The sequence below is a fragment of the Euprymna scolopes genome, chromosome 8 (genome assembly GCF_053919585.1).
Source record: "Euprymna scolopes isolate OS-2025 chromosome 8, ASM5391958v1, whole genome shotgun sequence".
Lineage (NCBI taxonomy): Eukaryota > Metazoa > Mollusca > Cephalopoda > Sepiida > Sepiolidae > Euprymna > Euprymna scolopes.
Window position 1 is genome coordinate 151,419,552 of NC_136489.1, and position 20,962 is coordinate 151,440,513.

The following is a 20,962-nucleotide window of genomic DNA, read 5'->3' on the forward strand; positions in this document are numbered from 1 at the left end:
AAAATCATACCGGCTTCGTCACGTTCCGAAGTGTCTGTCAAAAGTTTTTAGCAGGCATACAAACACACATATTTTTACCCTTCATATTATAAACTAGCGGCATTGCCCGGGTGTTTGTAGATGTGTGTACGGAGGGGGGGGGGTGTATAAGTAACAACCCTGTTTAAATATTATTAAAAAAAAAAAAAAAAAAAAATGTTAAAACAATCAAATATCAATTTCTATAACTTGATTGAAGGATCCAAATATGGGTTTTTCATTCTTATATTTCTCATTGGTAGGTTCAGGTGCGTTTTTGCTGCTAAATGATTTTTGTCGGCGTTCGATTCGTAGGTAAATAATGCTTAATTTTTTATTTTTGAGCGATTATTGGGAAAAATAGGTAACTTTACATGAATAGGGAGGACTTTTTTCTTCACGTTTGAGTGATCCGTCCGTGATTTTTCATTTTAATATACTTTCATAGAAATGTGTCCGTTATGTCAAAAAAAAATATTTTCTTTACGTCACAAGTGTCACGCTCATACATGAATTCCATAGCTAATATAACATACTGATCCAACGGGTCACGGGTAGTCTAGTATGATATAAAAAATCACTTTATTGGTACTTTTATGCACTTATGTTACCGGGCCGGCGGGCGTTTTGTGACTATTCTTTCACCTAAGAAAGTAATAAACAAAAAGACATCGTAAAACTTGAATTCATTTTATTATATATATTTTGGGGGTGGGGGTGGAGGAATTAAATTAGCGAGATAAAGGACCGTTTGAATAAATTCACAATGATTTAAATTTGTATAAAAAAATCATTTTCAGTTGTGTGCACTTATATTACTGAACTGGTGGGTGTCTTGTAACTATTCTGTACTTTCACCTAACAATTTAATAAACAAAAAGATATTGTAAAACTTGAATTTAACTTGAAAATACTATTTAAAAAAATAGCATGGTAACAAATACATAAATACCATTTTATTTTACAGTTCTGTAACATAAGTACACGCAATTGAAAACATTTTTTTAAACTGCTTCTGTGGTACCAGTTTACAAAAATTCTGGCAAAAGACCTGACCTGTTAAATTATCACTCCATTAGCCTCCTCCCGCTCTCCGCCCAAATATTCAAGTCCCTACTGAACCAAGCTCTAGTCCATCACCTTACAACTGCTAAACTTCTGACTGGCCAACAATACGGATTTAAGCAAGCACTTCTACAGCAGACATCCTAACTGTAATCTCTTAACATATATACCATACACTGGACAAAGCAGGGGAGGGTAGAGCAGTAGCCCTGGATACATCTAAGGCTTTTGCCAGGGTTTGGCACAATGATCTTCTCAGGAAAATCAGATCATATGGTATCGCGGGACGAATACTTAACATAATCAAGAGAAAAATAAGAGAAAAGTCACGGTTGTCCTCGATGGTCGTACATCTAACCAATAGGATATAAATGCGGGTGTACCACAGGGGTCTATCCTTGGACTTTCATTATTTCTAATATTCATAAATGACCTCCTTGATAAAATTGTCTCTAAGATGGGTATATTTGCAGATGACATCACCCTCTATAACAGGCACGAGGGGAAAACAAATGAACACATATCTAAGGAAATGGCAGAAACACTAGAGGATGACCTCCAATCAGTGGAATGGGAACAATTATATATATTGAGCACTCTTGAATAATCATGCAAGTTTCATTAGGAAACCAAGCGATGCAATCATTATATATATATATATATATAACTTGAGTTTCTTCAGCTAAAATCAAAACCGAAACCAAAATCATGAATTCTTGGTAAAATTATTACACTAATGCCAAACTCAGAGTTTCAACAGAGTTTATTTACATCTAACCAGATGTGTCGGAACAAAATTCTAAAGAGAGAGAAAGAATATTAAATGAGATTTTGTAATGTGATGGGCAGTGAGTTAATGATCTGCTGGATAATAGAAACTGAACTGATACTACGGTAGTAATCCTGACTCAAACTATTCATTTGTTGGTTGAAAAGTGCTTCCCTTTACTAGTGTTTATTATTATTGCAGATTCCAAGCGTGCAAAAAAAAAATATAAAAAATAAAAATAAATAAATAAATAAAAATAAACAAACTATAGTTCATAGTAATCAATATTGGCTTTTGTTTAACATTTGATACAATTGAAATCTCTTTAGATGACAATCTATTTTGTAAATATCTGTTTATATATATATATATATATATATATATATATATATATATATATATATATATATAAAAGCGAAAATTTATGTATGTATGTATGTGTGTTCGCTTTTTCTGTGTCTACAAAAGGCTTCTTTCAGAGAAGCAGTCGCTCGGTTCACAACTTTTTAAAACTTTTTATATCACATAAATCGTAATATCTCACACTTAACGAAGCTCACCTGCCTATTTAATTTGCTCGATTTCGGGAAGATAAATATTCAATATTTGTCGCTCGCCGCATGTGGGTTAGTCTTTTACCTATAACGTCTTGGGGGGGGGGGGAAAGTGTTTAGCAGTAAATGAAATCCCGCAGTCAAACTTGACCTCATTAACTCATTAAAACGTGCACCTGCTAAATCCAAATAATTAAATAAATTCAAACGTGTTTCCGTAAGCATGTCGCGGTGGGGCAATGGTTAACGTTGCACTTTTTTTTCCACAACTTTGCCTCAAGGGTTCGAGCCTCATACTTATTTTTTTTCTTAACCCCCCCCCCCCCACCTCCAAACAACCGGGCAACGCCGGGTACCCCTCGCTAGTATATATATAAGTGCGAGTCTGTTAAGCTACATTGTTCATTGCCTAAAGTTTCCAACCTAATGCATAAATTCTTTTTCTCCAGACTTCTGTGTCCCTTCCTATTCTGTTCATGTTATTTTTACATTTGTTTTGAATTTCCAATGCAATATTTTAAATAACATGAATTGCTAACTATTTCATTACTAATTGATCATTGTCCGCTGACTGAGGTCATACCAAAAGAATCCAACATAATACTTTTACATTTGTTTTTCATTATATGGTTTGTCCTTAAACGTCTACTAACTTGGCTCACCTTATTACAAATTGACATAAGGACATACATGAGGATGTAGATAGAAGCACGAAAAACACTTGTCTAGCTGAAACCACTGTCAATAATTTTCCCCAATCTTTATCTGTGCCTAAATAAAAACATAGATTCCATGAACAAAGCTTCTTTCTTATAAGTGCACGCCTGTGGAACTCTGTTCCATTTGCCTGTTTCCCACCTGACTACAACTTGGATGTCTTCAAGTCCAGCATAAACAAATTCCTGATAAACCGCCCCCTTAAGACACTTTATCAAATCTCCATTACTAATGATTATCCCATTGATTATTGTACACGCAATAACCCTTATCCCAGAGTGGCTTCCGGGCCTTGATAAGTGATGACTACCATATAAAAAAAGAAAAGAAAAAAAGCATGTTGCATCATAAATATGCAGTGTGCAGCATGTTTTGGTGTTGCATAAAAATAGTAGACATTGCAGATAATAGATCAGGAGTGCCCATTACGTTGATCACGATTGACTGGCCGATCACAGAGACACTGTGGGCAGATTGGATGGCATTAAAAAAATAAAAAGTTGCCGCTGGCAAACTCCCACGACCTCTGGGCAGAGCAGGTGACACGAGCAGTCACGTGCGCAACATGACAGAGCATGCTACACAAAGAAAATTGGCGATTGTCTGTTAGCGATCGATGCTTTTAAGACCTTGCGTTATTCATAGCTCGAGTATTTTTTATTTTTATTTACAAGAAGTGAACAGTTTTACCCACTAGAGTCACAAAACTGAAAAAAATGCTGTTGTCATAGCCCTAGTTATCATTCAATCCTGGGCAACGTTGGGTCTCCCTGCTAGTATATTTCAAATCAATATTAGAATAAGAAGTCTTACCTCATTTAATGTACACATGCGGGTCCAGGAAAAGACTTCATCTGTTGGTGGATAGATTGTGTGCTTGCTCCTTTCACTTGCAATAAATTTGCAAAGCTACATTAAAAAAACGAAAAAAGACATTAAACAAGGACAACCTTTTTAAATATTTATAATATTGCAATTCATGACACACAGAAAACTCAGTTGTCTTCTTTTGTCCAAGTAAGAGTACCATGGATTGGTCAAAAACTAAACCCAATTATTGATTCCTTAGGTATTTCATGGCAAGTGCTCGTCTGAACCCCAATCTATGGTCCCCACCTTGCCAAACTTTCATTAAAAACACTTGTCTAGCTGAAACTACTATCAATAATTTCTCACACTCTTTATCTGTGCCTAAACCCAACTGTAAATTCCATGAACAAAGCTTCTTTCTTAGAACTGCACGTCTGTGGAACTCTTTTACGTTTCCCTGTTTTCCAGCTGACTATAATATGGTCGTCTTCAAATCCAACATAAGATGAGTCGTCCCCTTAAGTAATCCAATTTACCGAATTTCCACTACTGACAATTACTATGATTATTGTCCCATTGACTACTGTACAGTCATTAACCTTTATCCTCAAATGGCCTCTGGACCTTCATAAGTGGTGACTCCTTTGTAAAAAAAAAGTATTACACGAATCAACTTATATTTGTTTACAGAAGTCATTTGCACATACGAAGACCAAAATCTGTTCTATTGTTTTTTTTCACTTGACATGAGTCAGTTGAAGTCCTTATTCTTTTCTTGGTCCAATGCGATTTATGAAATTATATTTACATCAACTGCATTCATTTGATGAAGGTAAAGTAATCTGTCAAGAATTTTTCTACCTAAAGCTGAATGATCTATACTTAGACAAATCTGAAAGATTATCATTCAAACACGGTAGTTTTGGAATGTATGGTTAAGTGACAGTTTTAGAACTGCTTTAAAGCTTCACTGCTCACTCATTTTTCGACCAAATTTAAAACAATTACTGGTATTCAAAATCATAAAAAACTGGTTTCCATAGAGACTACTGTTGCTACCAATTCACTGCTCTCACGAAAAGAGAAGTAACAAGTGAAACAGAATGAAAGGGAGATAATTGAGGGATTTTATTGAAAGCAGACAATTGCTGTACATATGTGTATGTTATGTTTATGGAGGCAAAAAAATAAGACAAATTAAACAAAGAACAAATAAATTTACTGGAAGCCTGGAAAAATCATGGTTTACAATAGAAAAATGTGAGCATGAAAAGTAATATGGTTAAGCTTAAACATGGAAAAGTAAAGGACTAGTTAAAACTGAAAAAGAAAACGACAAGATATTCTAGTAAAAAATATAAATTTATAACTTAAAATATTGCAGCATTTTTTTTTTTGATGTGTTAAGACTTGATTATATAATGTTATAAATTGAATTAAAAAAAATTCTTAATGCTGCAATATTTTAAGTTATAAATTTATATTTTTTTTTTACTAGAATATCTTGTTTTCTTTCCCAGTTTTAACTAGTTCTTTTACTTTTCGATGTTTAAGCTTAACCATATTACTTTTCATGTTCACATTTTTCTATTGTAATAATATATATGCATAAGACCCCTCCACTCAAGGTACAAACTGTCGAAAAATCTGCCCACTTTCATCATGATTCAACAAGATAATGATACAATCAGCTTATTCACAATGTATCACTTGCGACTTCCTGTCCGTCATTTAATATCTTACAGTATAATTCTAATTGTGATTATACTTCTACTGGAATTTTCTACCCTTTTTTTTTTATATAAATCTATCCTAATCTAAAATACTGATTTTAACTTTTTCTTCATTTTGTTTAGCACACACAAACCTAACATTGTTAAAAAAAAAAAAAAAAAAAAAAATGAAATTCTAGTTATTCTATTTTAATATGGAATTAAAGCATACCCAGTGATAACGCATAAATTTATGAGTTTATTATTGTTGTGTCAATTTCAAGTTATCATTACTCTCAGGTTTACTCTGACTTGTAATACCCATCAATGTTTCATGTGTTATTTGAATTTGCCACAGAAACCCTTGAGCAAGGTATTCATCTACCCCAAAATTTATCTTTCCCACACTTTGTTTTTTTCCCCCCCATTCTACCTACCTTATTTCCCGACCCAATATCTCTAGCTCTAACCATCCTGGGTATAGCACTGAACTGTTTAATGGTGGTGGGAGTCATTCCTTTAGTAATCATTACTCCCACCTCCACGCTGACCAAGTGGTAGTACCTACTAAACTCTAGTCTGTGAGTTGAATAGAATCTTTCCTGCGAAGAACATGAAACAATAGATATTGTTGGGGGGGGGCACCCATACAGATTCTGACAATGGACTATTCCTGACGTCACATGCGGTGAACCCAATACTCAGAGAGAGGCAGTTGTAACATTACAGTTGAGTGGAGTTCCCACTCAACTAACGTCGTTTCTGTATTTTCTGTTTAATATATTTTTCATTTTACTGTTTGCGAGTCTTCTCATTCTTTCCGACATTTACACCATAACAGATATACATTTACATCATGAATGAATTAGTTAAATGTTAAGAACTTGAAAATGACTGAATCTGGAAAAGGGCTAATATGTCATCAAACACAAAAAAAAAACCAGCATAATGTACTAAAAACTCTAAAAAGATCTCATTTACAAAAATTAATTACAGAATTAAATCCACTAGATTACATATTGGTTTATTTGTCCACAAGTTTGCGATTACTTTTTTGCTAATACTTAAATTACTTTGTATTGTATGCTTTCAAAAATTCAAAGGAATTTGGAAGCATTTAAACTGTTCATTTCTTGCTTTAAAATTCTCAGCAAATCCCATTCACATCTAATCAGTTTATAAGCAATATTAAACAAAATTACTTACACTTTTATAACAATTTCGTTTGATTCATAAGTTTATAACAAAGTAGGAAATTTAAAAAATTTAAATTTAACTTCCAATTATAATCAATTAACATACTTCCTGACTTCTGGCATAGTGCTACCGGAAATGGTAACAAATCAAATCAATTCATTCACTTTTATTGTTCTTCAGTATTGAAAAATATACAATAAAAGTTAAAATTAAAACCAACACAAAGTCAAGTATCTGCAGAATGTCTTCTTGGTTCCTCCTCTTCTCTTTTCTCTCTCCCAACAATCGAACACAGCATATAATAACAAAACTCTAAAGCACGTCTGACAGCACTGACTTCTGCCAACAGTCTGCTCCTCCTCTTAACAACACAGGCTTTTTATATCGCAAAATCGTTCACCTCTATTTGCATATTCTTCTAACTCACGTGATCACTACTCTATAAATAAGAGTCTTGACCGTTTCTTTTCTTTCTTTTTATTTATTTTCGGTGACCGACCCGCACGTGGTCTATCCAGGTAAGTCACGCATTTCTCCACACTCCCCCCTGATCTCATGATCACAAACAGAACATGCGGGCAATCGTCGTTGGCGGGTACTCCTTCGAAGAAGCACTTCCTCATTGCTGTTTTCTTCATTACCACCATCATTACTACCAGTCTGTTCCATTATCCCGTCTCGTGGTTCCATAGGCGGTGTCTCACAATCAGGGCAGGGGGGCAGTATCCGTCTTTGTCGGGTACTTCTCCGAAGAATCGGAGGCGTCATCTCCTCGGTATGCTCCATCATCCCTTCTCGCTGGGTTTCGCAATCACGGGGGGTGGGCAGTATTCGTCTTTGTCGAGTATTTCGATGAGGCATTACTTCCTTGTGTCCATCGCTCTCCTCACTATTGTCATCAGTATGTCCCATCATTCCCTCATCTGGTTCTGTTGGTGGTGTTTCTATGCTCACCTGAAGGGGCAGTAAGTGATCAGGATCATCTCTGAATTCCAGGATGTCCAATCTGCTGGTGTATCATACGGATCTGGTCAGGTGTTAATTGATCCGTTACAGTCGCGCATGTTTGTTGTTGAAGATCGGATCCCTGCCTCATTGCATCGATCCACCTCTTTGGTACTCGAGTCAAGCTATCAGCCAAATTCTGCATCGACGAGACTAACGTAATGTCTACCTGCAAGCTGTATTCGTCAACTAGACGCTTAATTATTGCTAGTCTCCTTCGTACTAGCATTTCACTTGCAGCTCTAGTCTTAACTCGAGCCTTTCCAGTCAAGGTGTCGGTTAACCAATGGTAAACACACAATGAGTCAGTGTGGAGATGCACAACATTAGTCTGCCATTGCAATGCGAGATTAAGACCTTTTAACGTGGCATCAAGTTCTGCCAAATTTATATGTTGGGCATCATTTTTCGGACGAAGCCAGCATGCATCTTCCACAACAACACCTAGTTGCTCCAACACGACACCTGTAGCCAATGAACTTGCGTCAACCCATGCATTTAGTTCGTTTCCAGACACTTGCCACTCACCCCGGGCAGGGTCATTCCTATGCACTCTGGACAACATTTCAGCCATCATTTGTTGGAGAGAATCATCATCCGCAACATCGTCCCATCCTTTTGTTACTGTAGTCACTCGTCTTTTCACCACTCCTGTTGCCGATCGGAGCCATCCACAGACAGGTAGATGTCCTACCAATTTACCACAGATAGAAAACACAGTACGTCTTGTTAATACATTGGGTAACTTTGGAAGTGGGCTCCCTCGTTTCCATCGCAACGTATTGCCCTCCTCCCAGACCTCGAGGCCTAGCACGGGCACTCCATCCTTTAGGCGCTTAGGGTCTTTGCTTATTAACCCAAACGCTTTCAGTTTTATTCGAACTGCATCCGCAGACATTATGTCCTCATTAACATAGATGTCATCTATGTAGGCTGAAGCAGCTTTTGCTGTGGTCTCATCCTGCATCAAAACAGTTTTAATAATGGTTGTCATAATCAAGGGTGCTACGTTTAGGCCAAAACCCAAACGTGTCAAACAATATAGTTTTCCCTTGAGTAGTACTGTCTGAAACGGCCATAATGACTCATGGACACGTATCTGCAGGTAGGCCCTCTTTAGATCCAGAAGTGCTACATTGCTCCCTTTTTGACGCCACTCTCTCAGTTTAGCAGCGCACACATCTGCGTTTCCGGTAAACGCATCAACATGCCGATTCAACTCTCGGTAATCCATTACGGGACGAATTTTTTCTTTGGTAGGTTGTTCAACAGCCATGAGCGGAATTAATCCCTTGGGTGGTCCCAGACGTTCCTGTGGGTATGGTATTAACCAACCGTTGTCAATCCACATCTGAAGTTCTTCTTCATATGCGGCCCTATTCTTGGTAGAAACTGCATACTCTGGAATCGTGTTGCACAGCCGATCTGGTTCCTGGCCCATGGCCCATTTCCACTTTGCAGTCCACACCCTTTCGTTGTCATCAAATGTAGCACAGAAGTCCTTTTCTTCAATCGACATGGCTGCACAGACATCTTTCCCTTCTCCAAGCCTGATACCTCTAGCTGCTGTGATTGTAACGCCTCCTAGTGCTTGTATTGCATCAATTCCAAGCAACATGTCGTAGCCAAGGGGTTTCTCCTGCATCACCAGAACGTCAACTTTAGCTGTGTCACCCTTCTCAGTGCAGATTGTGACTGTCCCTTCACCACAACATACCCGTGATAAGCCATTAATGGTCATAACGCCAACTGGGTTCCTCCGCCACACCGGACAGCAATGGGCACTAACTATAGACCGGGAACACCCCGTGTCTATAAGTGCTGAACACTGCACATCATCAAGTTTAACGCTAATGACAGGCAATCCTGTGTTTATTGGTTGGCAGGGGGCAAGAGTAGCGATAGTACCTTGCCCCCAACTTCGTTTCCCGAACAGTTGCGAGATATGTGCCCAAACTTATTGCAGCGATAGCATTGCACTGGTCTCTTTGATTGTGGATATACACCTCTCCTATCACTCCGGCACTCTTTAGCAAAATGATTGGCCTCCCCACATTTATAGCACACTGGGGTGGCATGCTTATTACTATCTGGAAGAGAGTCCACATTGCCTCCATGTCGAAAACGAGCTGCTGCTGCAATTGGTTCCTGTTCCTTACAGATGTTTCGAGCTCGGGCCAATAACTCATCAGTTGACAATTCATCGATTCTTGATGATGCCCGCAACAGTTTACTGACCTCCTCGGGTAGGCCTACCAAAAAAGCACAGCTTAATATTTTATCGTTGACCCCACCAAACGGTACAGATAATTTTCGCAGGTCGGCTAGGTACACGTCGACTGTTTCCTTGGGTTGAAGTGTCCGGCTCGTGAACTGTTGCCACGCAACAAATGGATCTGTACCAAATGCTGTATACAGGCTCTGCTTGATTTCATCCCAGTCTGGTTCATCCCCGAGTTGTTGGTAGACTGCATAGGCCCCTCCGGTTAGCCTCAAAGGGATAACTGTGGCTGGTTCTTTAATTTTGCACAGTTTACAGATTTTCTCTGCCTTTTCAATCCATTCAACGACAGCCGGTCCAGTGGTAGATCTGTCGAACTCGGGTATTAAGCAGATGTCGAATCTGTCCATTGTTAGTAACCGCACACCAAGCGCCGAGATAGCTTAAAACCAACACAAAGTCAAGTATCTGCAGAATGTCTTCTTGGTTCCTCCTCTTCTCTTTTCTCTCTCCCAACAATCGAACACAGCATATAATAACAAAACTCTAAAGCACGTCTGACAGCACTGACTTCTGCCAACAGTCTGCTCCTCCTCTTAACAACACAGGCTTTTTATATCGCAAAATCGTTCACCTCTATTTGCATATTCTTCTAACTCACGTGATCACTACTCTATAAATAAGAGTCTTGACCGTTTCTTTTCTTTCTTTTTATTTATTTTCGGTGACCGACCCGCACGTGGTCTATCCAGGTAAGTCACGCATTTCTCCACAAAAATTATACAGATAGAAATAATTAGTTTTTAAGTTTTTATTTTACTTGAAATTTTATACGAAAGATGTTTATGAAATTATAAAAATAAGTTTTTTGAATTTTAAAAAATTATTTTATTTGCATTTATATAATACATGTTTATGAAAGTATGAAAATAAAATTATTGAAATCACAATAACAAAATTTCAAACATAAAAATAACATTATGTATACATAATATTCCTAAAATATAGTTTTAAAATATTTTAAAGTTTTTTTCATTAATTCTTAAAAAATAAAATAAAACTAATTTCAATAATTCTTAATTAAAAGAAGACTGGAAAAAAAAAAATAAATAAATAAATTTTTTTTCAAAAATATATCAAAGAATGGAAAAAAGTAAAAAAAAAAAAAAAAAGAAAGAAAAGTACATGCACATGGGGAGATATAGGCGTGAGAAAAAAAAGATGCTAATGCACTTACTGATCTGCACTATTTTTTAAATCGTATTTCCAAGTTTAATTAAAGTTTTATGTTTTTTTTATTCAATTGTAAGGTTAAAGTACAGAATAGGTACAAAACACCCTCCCTTCTCCATGTTAAGAATGGTTATTTAAATATTAACGTTATTATTTCAGCATGGATCAATAAGTGCATGAGTACCTAAAAAAGTGAAGGAACTGATTTGCCTGTCACTGCTTCCGGTAATGCTACACCGGAAGTTAGGAAATATGTTAGTTGACTATAACTTAAAATCTTATGAAAGTGTAAAAAAACTTTCAAAGGATTTTGGAAAAGTCTGGATTTATGACACCGTTCACCAACAATACTTCCTAAAGGAAAGGGAGCAGAGAAATAGAATATATAAAAAGCCAAAAGTGAACAGTATAAAAACTTATGTCCATTATGTAAAAAAAAAAAAAAAAAAAAAAAAGGAGGCGTGGGGGGGTTGTAATACTTACAGATTGAAAATATTCCTTTTTGATTTCTGGTTCAAGTACCTTCATCCATGATGGCCCAACATTAACAAACAAACCTTGCGTACGCGACTGATGCAACTTTGCAAGAGCGATTATACGATTCTCTTCTGCCCTGGCTAACTGCACTGGAGAAGGAGGAGGAGAAGCAGGAGGAGAGTTTTCAATTTTTTTAATCTTGGGAGACTTCTGAAAAAAATAAATAAATAAAATTAAGAAAATAAAATCTACTTATGCTGAAGTGATTAGCACGGGTAACCATTTAAGTGCTAAATTCACCTTGGTACTTGCTTAAATGGATCTTGGTTTTAATGACTCACAGGAACAATTAAAATGTAAAACAAGTTGAAATGGACAAAAAAAAATAAAATAAACGATAAAAACGGTTGTTGTGTATGAAAAAATTTCAAGCATAAGAAACAAAACATTTTTACAAATATTGAAAGATTGTCTAGTGTTTTTTTTAACACAGGAATCACCACTTATCAAGACCCAGAGGCCACTCGAGGATAAGGGTTAATGGGTATACTATACATTAGTCAATGTGATTATAGTGTAGTAAACATAAGTAGTGTGAACTTTGTAAATTGGATTACTTTAGGGGACGGTTCATCAAGAACTTGTTTATGTTGGACTTGAAGACAATCAAATTGTAGTCAGCTGGGAAGCAGGCAATCAGAAGAGAATTCCACAAAGAAGCTTTGTTCGTGGAATCTACATTTAGGTCTATGCACAGACAAGGAGTATGGGAAATTATTGATAGTGGTTTTTTGGCCAGACAAGTGTTTTCCGTGAAAGTTTGATGAGGGGGGATTGAAGCTCAGATGAGCGTTTGCCATGAAAATAATGATAAAGCAGAGACAGGCTCGCAACGTCTCTTCTTTGGGAAAGAAGTTGCAGGGAAGAGATAAGGGCATCCCTCACGAAGCTACAAAGTTTTCCATGATTGAATCATATTTTTAAGGAATTAATTCTCATTTCATTCACTTAAGCTCATTTGAGTCGACAAATCACAAACAAGAGTCGGATTTTGGGTTTTATACAGCAGCAGTCTTCTTTTCCTCTCCCCCAACAGACCGTAAACTCACCGTGAATGAAATGACATGTAACAGAGTGCATGAGAAAATATCAGCAGGAGCTGTAAGACGGCTGACTTATGAAGATATTAGCAGTAGCCAAAAAAGCACATATGCAAATTAGAAAGTGTGCACGGACTTGCATGACAAAAAGAAAATAAAGGACACCACATGGTAGAGAGAATTGAAGTGCACGTTGAACAAGATGGACGTATAAAGTCGAAGACGAGAAATGGTTGGTGTGCGGTTGGAGAGAAAGAAAAACACGGCCACGTGAGGTGGACATGTGGCTCTGCAGTGGCAATGACTTAAACTGGTGGAGTTTTAATTTCATGACAGACGAAATAAACAGTGAGAAAAAACAAGAAGCAGGCATTGTTTGGAAAGTACTGGTAATAAATGCCTTTTGCTAAATCAGGGAGAAAAGCAGAATTAAATTTATTTTTGCTTGGTCCTTTTCAATGGTGCTGAGGTCCAAGAGAGGTTTAAACTCTAATGAACAAAGTTTGAACGTTATGGCCATGTTACACACATTAAAAAAAAAAAAAAAAAAAAAAAAAAAGTCTGAACCGCTGACCAATTCGCAAAAATCGTCTTTACGTAAACCATACCACAGCAGCAACTCTCAACATTTTTGCTCTCTTTCTCTCTCGGTTGTTCCAACATTTTTTTACATTTGACAGATTTAAAGAGTCGAGCTTGGTTCTTAGAACCGATAGGACACAAGGCATGTATTAAGTATGTAGAATTCTTTCTACAAAGACATCAGGGATTATGGGAAGTACCGCATGAAGGTTGCCAACATCGTAAGTGAAAGTGATTTTTGTGGAATGAACTGGATTTGAACTTGGAACACCCAGGTGGTCATTTCATGTCGTCAACCTCTAGACAACCATCTACCCCCTCTCAAACTGAAGTGTTATTACTCAAAACAAGATATTTCTAATGTGTTGATAGAAAATCCTTCAGAAATTTCAATTCCCTTCATTTGGTACCAGTTTTCAAGAACTTTGGAGAAAGAACTTACCTGCAAAATTATTGCCTCATAAGTCTTGTCCCATTCTTTGATAAAATTATTGTCCCATTCTTTGATAAAATTATTGTCCCATTCTTTGATAAAATTATTGTCCCATTCTTTGATAAAATTATTGTCCCATTCTTTGATAAAATTATTCTCCCATTCTTTGATAAAATTATTCTCCCATTCTTTGATAAAATTATTCTCCCATTCTTTGATAAAATTATTGTCCCATTCTTTGATAAAATTATTGTCCCATTCTTTGATAAAATTATTCTCCCATTCTTTGATAAAATTATTCTCCCATTCTTTGATAAAATTATTGTCCCATTCTTTGATAAAATTATTGTCCCATTCTTTGATAAAATTATTGTCCCATTCTTTGATAAAATTATTGCCCCATTCTTTGATAAAATTATTGTCCCATTCTTTGATAAAATTATTGTCCCATTCTTTGATAAAATTATTGTCCCATTCTTTGATAAAATTATTGTCCCATTCTTTGATAAAATTATTGTCCCATTCTTTGATAAAATTATTGTCCCATTCTTTGATAAAATCTGAATAAACTTAGTCGTGCATCATCATAAAAATGGACTTTTTTCTAATCAGCTTTACTTGCTTCCCTGACATGCAGAAATTTAAATGTAATGTAAACAAACATCTTGCTCGTCTGTAAATATAGGTATAGTTCCAAATAGCCTCTTACGGTCTATGTGCCCCCTCCCTCCCGAATAAATTATAAACGAGAGCATAAAAAAAAAAAAAAAAAAAAAAAAAAAAAACTTTTCTTGCACTGATGATACCTCCAATGGCGATTTCTCTCCCCGTCCTCCAAAAATAAAATTTGGGAAAATCAAAAATGAAACCGGGTTGACTTTTTCCTCTTTCTTGTAAATTACTTGCTGAAAATTTTAAATGTGATATTCGTTCAAAACAGATCCAAATACACATAAAAATCAATTTTTTTTTAATTGTAAGTCTTCATTTGGTCTACCAAGCCACAAATAACTAATTTGCTTTTTTATTATTATTATTATTATTATTATTATTATTATTACTGTTGTATTTATATATATATATATATATATATATATATATATATATATATATACGAGAACAAATGATTGATAAAACATGTTAAAACATCTTGAAAAAGAGTTAAAAACATATTTATTTTTAAAAAGGAAGCACAAGATAAGTGGATAGTTCTTAATCCGCGGAGTTTCGAAGAAATACTCTCCTCCTCATCAGCAGGCAGGAATTAGCAAAATGCGGGATCGGATTTTGCATGTAAAAGTATTTAATGAAACCACAAGTAAGTCACAGATCTTACTTGGTTAAAAAAAAGGTGAGGATAGGGGAATAGGAGGTAAAAGAAAAAATGATAAAAAGATTTCACATGAATGGATAGTCCGGTGAAGGGTAAAAAATCCAAAAATGGTAAAATCCAAACACGGTCGAATTAAAAACTTCCAATCCAACAAGTAAGTCCCAAAGGAATCGCGTATCCACTTATCTTGTGCTTCCTTTTTAAAACTAAATATGTTTTTAACTCTTTTTCAAGATGTTTTTTAACATGTTTTATTAATCATTTGTTCATATCATAAGCTCTATTTCCTTTTCGGTTTTATTGAGCTTTTACATCTGGTTGAGACTACTTCACTTGTAAATATTAACGCTTTAATATTTATAATATATTTTAAGTTTACCATTTTGATTACCTTGGTAAACTTATTGCAATTTTTATTTCTTATGAAAATAAAAATCCAAATTTTTGTTTAAATAGGTTTATTAAAATTTTTTGTAAATATATAAACTAGTGACGGTGAGAATCCTATAGACCAAGCCTTCTCAGATTGTATTCAATTGAAAAATTTCTAAGTCCAAACAAGAGGGGATGTACGTATAGATAGGTGAGAATCCTATAGACCAAGCCTTCTCAGATTGTATTCAATTGAAAAATTTCTAAGTCCAAACAAGAGGGGATGTAGGTATAGATAGGTGAGAATCCTATAGACCAAGCCTTCTCAACGTGTATTCAATTGAAAAATTTCTAAGTCAAAACAAGACGAGATGTAGGTATAGATAGATGACAATCCTATAGACCAAGCCTTCTCGGATTGTATTCAATTGAAAAATTCTAAGTCGAAACAAGAGGGGATGTAGGTATAGATAGATTACACTCCTATAGACCAAGCCTTCTCAGATTGTATTCAATTGAAAAATTTCTAAGTCCAAACAAGAGGGGATGTACGTATAGATAGGTGAGAATCCTATAGACCAAGCCTTCTCAGATTGTATGCAATTGAAAAATTTCTAAGTCCAAACAAGAGGGGATGTAGGTATAGATAGGTGAGAATCCTATAGACCAAGCCTTCTCAGATTGTATTCAATTGAAAAATTTCTAAGTCCAAACAAGAGGGGATGTAGGTATAGATAGGTGACAATCCTATAGACCAAGCCTTCTCAACGTGTATTCAATTGAAAATTGTAAGTCCAAACAAGAGGGGATGTACGTATAGATAGGTGAGAATCCTATAGACCAAGCCTTCTCAACGTGTATTCAATTGAAAAAATTCTAAGTCCAAACAAGAGGGGATGTACGTATAGATAGGTGAGAATCCTATAGACCAAGCCTTCTCAACGTGTATTCAATTGAAAAATTTCTAAGTCCAAACAAGAGGGGATGTAGGTATAGATAGGTGAGAATCCTATAGACCAAGCCTTCTCAGATTGTATTCAATTGAAAAATTTCTAAGTCCAAACAAGAGGGGATGTAGGTATAGATAGGTGAGAATCCTATAGACCAAGCCTTCTCAACGTGTATTCAATTGAAAAATTTCTAAGTCCAAACAAGAGGGGATGTACGTATAGATAGGTGAGAATCCTATAGACCAAGCCTTCTCAGATTGTATTCAATTGAAAAATTTCTAAGTCCAAACAAGAGGGGATGTACGTATAGATAGGTGAGAATCCTATAGACCAAGCCTTCTCAGATTGTATTCAATTGAAAAATTTCTAAGTCCAAACAAGAGGGGATGTACGTATAGATAGGTGAGAATCCTATAGACCAAGCCTTCTCAGATTGTATTCAATTGAAAAATTTCTAAGTCCAAACAAGAGGGGATGTAGGTATAGATAGGTGACAATCCTATAGACCAAGCCTTCTCAACGTGTATTCAATTGAAGAATTTCTAAGTCCAAACAAGAGGGGATGTACGTATAGATAGGTGAGAAGGGATGTAGGTATAGATAGGTGACAATCCTATAGACCAAGCCTTCTCAACGTGTATTCAATTGAAAAATTTCTAAGTCCAAACAAGAGGGGAGTTAGGTATAGATAGGTGAGAATCCTATAGACCAAGCCTTCTCAACGTGTATTCAATTGAAACAATTCTAAGGCCAAACAAGAGGGGATGTAGGTATAGATAGATGAGAATCCTATAGACCAAGCCTTCTCAACGTGTATTCAATTGAAAAATTTCTAAGTCCAAACAAGAGGGGATGTAGGTATAGATAGGTGAGAATCCTATAGACCAAGCCTTCTCAGATTGTATTCAATTGAAAATTTCTAAGTCCAAACAAGAGGGGATGTAGGTATAGATAGGTGACAATCCTATAGACCAAGCCTTCTCAGATTGTATTCAATTGAAAAATTTCTAAGTCCAAACAAGAGGGGATGTACGTAGGTGAGAATCCTATAGACCAAGCCTTCTCAGATTGTATTCAATTGAAAAATTTCTAAGTCCAAACAAGAGGGGATGTAGGTATAGATAGGTGAGAATCCTATAGACCAAGCCTTCTCAACGTGTATTCAATTGAAAAATTTCTAAGTCCAAACAAGAGGGGATGTACGTATAGATAGGTGAGAATCCTATAGACCAAGCCTTCTCAGATTGTATTCAATTGAAAAATTTCTAAGTCCAAACAAGAGGGGATGTAGGTATAGATAGGTGACAATCCTATAGACGAAGCCTTCTCAACGTGTATTCAATTGTAAAAATTTCTAAGTCCAAACAAGAGGGGATGTACGTATAGATAGGTGAGAATCCTATAGACCAAGCCTTCTCAGATTGTATTCAATTGAAAAATTTCTAAGTCCAAACAAGAGGGGATGTACGTAGGGTAGAATCCTATAGACCAAGCCTTCTCAGATTGTATTCAATTGAAAAATTTCTAAGTCCAAACAAGAGGGGATGTAGGTATAGATAGGTGAGAATCCTATAGACCAAGCCTTCTCAACGTGTATTCAATTGAAAAATTTCTAAGTCCAAACAAGAGGGGATGTAGGTATAGATAGGTGAGAATCCTATAGACCAAGCCTTCTCAGATTGTATTCAATTGAAAAATTTCTAAGTCCAAACAAGAGGGGATGTACGTATAGATAGGTGAGAATCCTATAGACCAAGCCTTCTCAGATTGTATTCAATTGAAAAATTTCTAAGTCCAAACAAGAGGGGATGTAGGTATAGATAGGTGAGAATCCTATAGACCAAGCCTTCTCAACGTGTATTCAATTGAAAAATTTCTAAGTCCAAACAAGAGGGGATGTACGTATAGATAGGTGAGAATCCTATAGACCAAGCCTTCTCAGATTGTATTCAATTGAAAAATTTCTAAGTCCAAACAAGAGGGGATGTAGGTATAGATAGGTGAGAATCCTATAGACCAAGCCTTCTCAGATTGTATTCAATTGAAAAATTTCTAAGTCCAAACAAGAGGGGATGTAGGTATAGATAGGTGAGAATCCTATAGACCAAGCCTTCTCAACGTGTATTCAATTGAAAAATTCTAAGTCCAAACAAGAGGGGATGTAGGTATAGATAGGTGACAATCCTATAGACCAAGCCTTCTCAACGTGTATTCAATTGAAAAATTTCTAAGTCCAAACAAGAGGGGATGTAGGTATAGATAGGTGAGAATCCTATAGACCAAGCCTTCTCAGATTGTATTCAATTGAAAAATTTCTAAGTCCAAACAAGAGGGGATGTACGTATAGATAGGTGAGAATCCTATAGACCAAGCCTTCTCAGATTGTATTCAATTGAAAAATTTCCAATTCCAAACAAGAGGGGATGTACGTATAGATAGGTGAGAATCCTATATACCAAGCCTTCTCAACGTGTATTCAATTGAAAAATTTCTAAGTCCAAACAAGAGGGGATGTAGGTATAGATAGGTGAGAATCCTATAGACCAAGCCTTCTCAGATTGTATTCAATTGAAAAATTCGAAGTCCAAACAAGAGGGGATGTAGGTATAGATAGGTGAGAATCCTATAGACCAAGCCTTCTCAACGTGTATTCAATTGAAAAATTCTAAGTCCAAACAAGAGGGGATGTAGGTATAGATAGGTGAGAATCCTATAGACCAAGCCTTCTCAACGTGTATTCAATTGAAAAATTTCTAAGTCCAAACAAGAGGGGATGTAGGTATAGATAGGTGAGAATCCTATAGACCAAGCCTTCTCAGATTGTATTCAATTGAAAAATTTCTAAGTCCAAACAAGAGGGGATGTACGTAGGTGAGAATCCTATAGACCAAGCCTTCTCAGATTGTATTCAATTGAAAAATTTCTAAGTCCAAACAAGAGGGGATGTAGGTATAGATAGGTGACAATCCTATAGACCAAGCCTTCTCAACGTGTATTCAATTGAAAAATTTCTAAGTCCAAACAAGAGGGGATGTAGGTATAGATAGGTGACAATCCTATAGACCAAGCCTTCTCAGATTGTATTCAATTGAAAAATTTCTAAGTCCAAACAAGAGGGGATGTAGGTATAGATAGGTGACAATCCTATAGACGAAGCCTTCTCAACGTGTATTCAATTGTAAAAATTTCTAAGTCCAAACAAGAGGGGATGTACGTATAGATAGGTGAGAATCCTATAGACCAAGCCTTCTCGGATTGTATTCAATTGAAAAATTTCTAAGTCCAAACAAGAGGGGATGTACGTATAGATAGGTGAGAATCCTATAGACCAAGCATTCTCAGATTGTATTCAATTGAAAAATTTCTAAGTCCACACAAGAGGGGATGTACGTAGGTGAGAATCCTATAGACCCAGCCTTCTCAGATTGTATTCAATTGAAAAATTTCTAAGTCCAAACAAGAGGGGATGTAGGTATAGATAGGTGAGAATCCTATAGACCAAGCCTTCTCAACGTGTATTCAATTGAAAAATTTCTAAGTCCAAACAAGAGGGGATGTACGTATAGATAGGTGAGAATCCTATAGACCAAGCCTTCTATGATTGTATTCAATTGAAAAATTTCTAAGTCCAAACAAGAGGGGATGTAGGTATAGATAGATGAGAATCATATAGACCAAGCCTTCTCGGATTGTATTCAATTGAAAAATTTCTAAGTCCAAACAAGAGGGGATGTACGTATAGATAGGTGAGAATCCTATAGACCAAGCCTTCTCAGATTGTATTCAATTGAAAAATTTCCAATTCCAAACAAGAGGGGATGTACGTATAGATAGGTGAGAATCCTATAGACCAAGCCTTCTCAACGTGTATTCAATTGAAAAATTTCTAAGTCCAAACAAGAGGGGATGTAGGTATAGATAGGTGAGAATCCTATAGACCAAGCCTTCTCAGATTGTATTCAATTGAAAAATTCGAAGTCCAAACAAGAGGGGATGTAGGTATAGATAGGTGAGAATCCTATAGACCAAGCCTTCTCAACGTGTATTCAATTGAAAAATTCTAAGTCCAAACAAGAGGGGATGTAGGTATAGATAGGTGAGAATCCTATAGACCAAGCCTTCTCAACGTGTATTCAATTGAAAAATTTCTAAGTCCAAACAAGAGGGGATGTAGGTATAGATAGGTGAGAATCCTATAGACCAAGCCTTCGCAGATTGTATTCAATTGAAAAATTTCTAAGTCCAAACAAGAGGGGATGTACGTAGGTGAGAATCCTATAGACCAAGCCTTCTCAGATTGTATTCAATTGAAAAATTTCTAAGTCCAAACAAGAGGGGATGTAGGTATAGATAGGTGACAATCCTATAGACCAAGCCTTCTCAGATTGTATTCAATTGAAAAATTTCTAAGTCC

The 20,962-nt window shown here is 36.1% G+C and overlaps 1 protein-coding gene across 1 annotated transcript in view; it reads right to left on the reverse strand.

The window, feature by feature from the left end:
• Positions 1-13,507, reverse strand: part of LOC145283991 (uracil-DNA glycosylase-like) — a 34,926-nt gene extending 21,419 nt beyond the window's left edge. The window contains exons 1-3 of the mRNA XM_080133086.1: positions 13,487-13,507; positions 11,785-11,988; positions 3,918-4,032 (exon numbers count right to left, since the gene is read on the reverse strand). Of these exons, the coding sequence (XP_079989212.1) occupies positions 3,918-4,032; positions 11,785-11,988; positions 13,487-13,507 (340 nt within the window). The remainder of the gene's footprint in view (positions 1-3,917; positions 4,033-11,784; positions 11,989-13,486) is intronic.
• Positions 13,508-20,962: the final 7,455 nt, after the last annotated feature.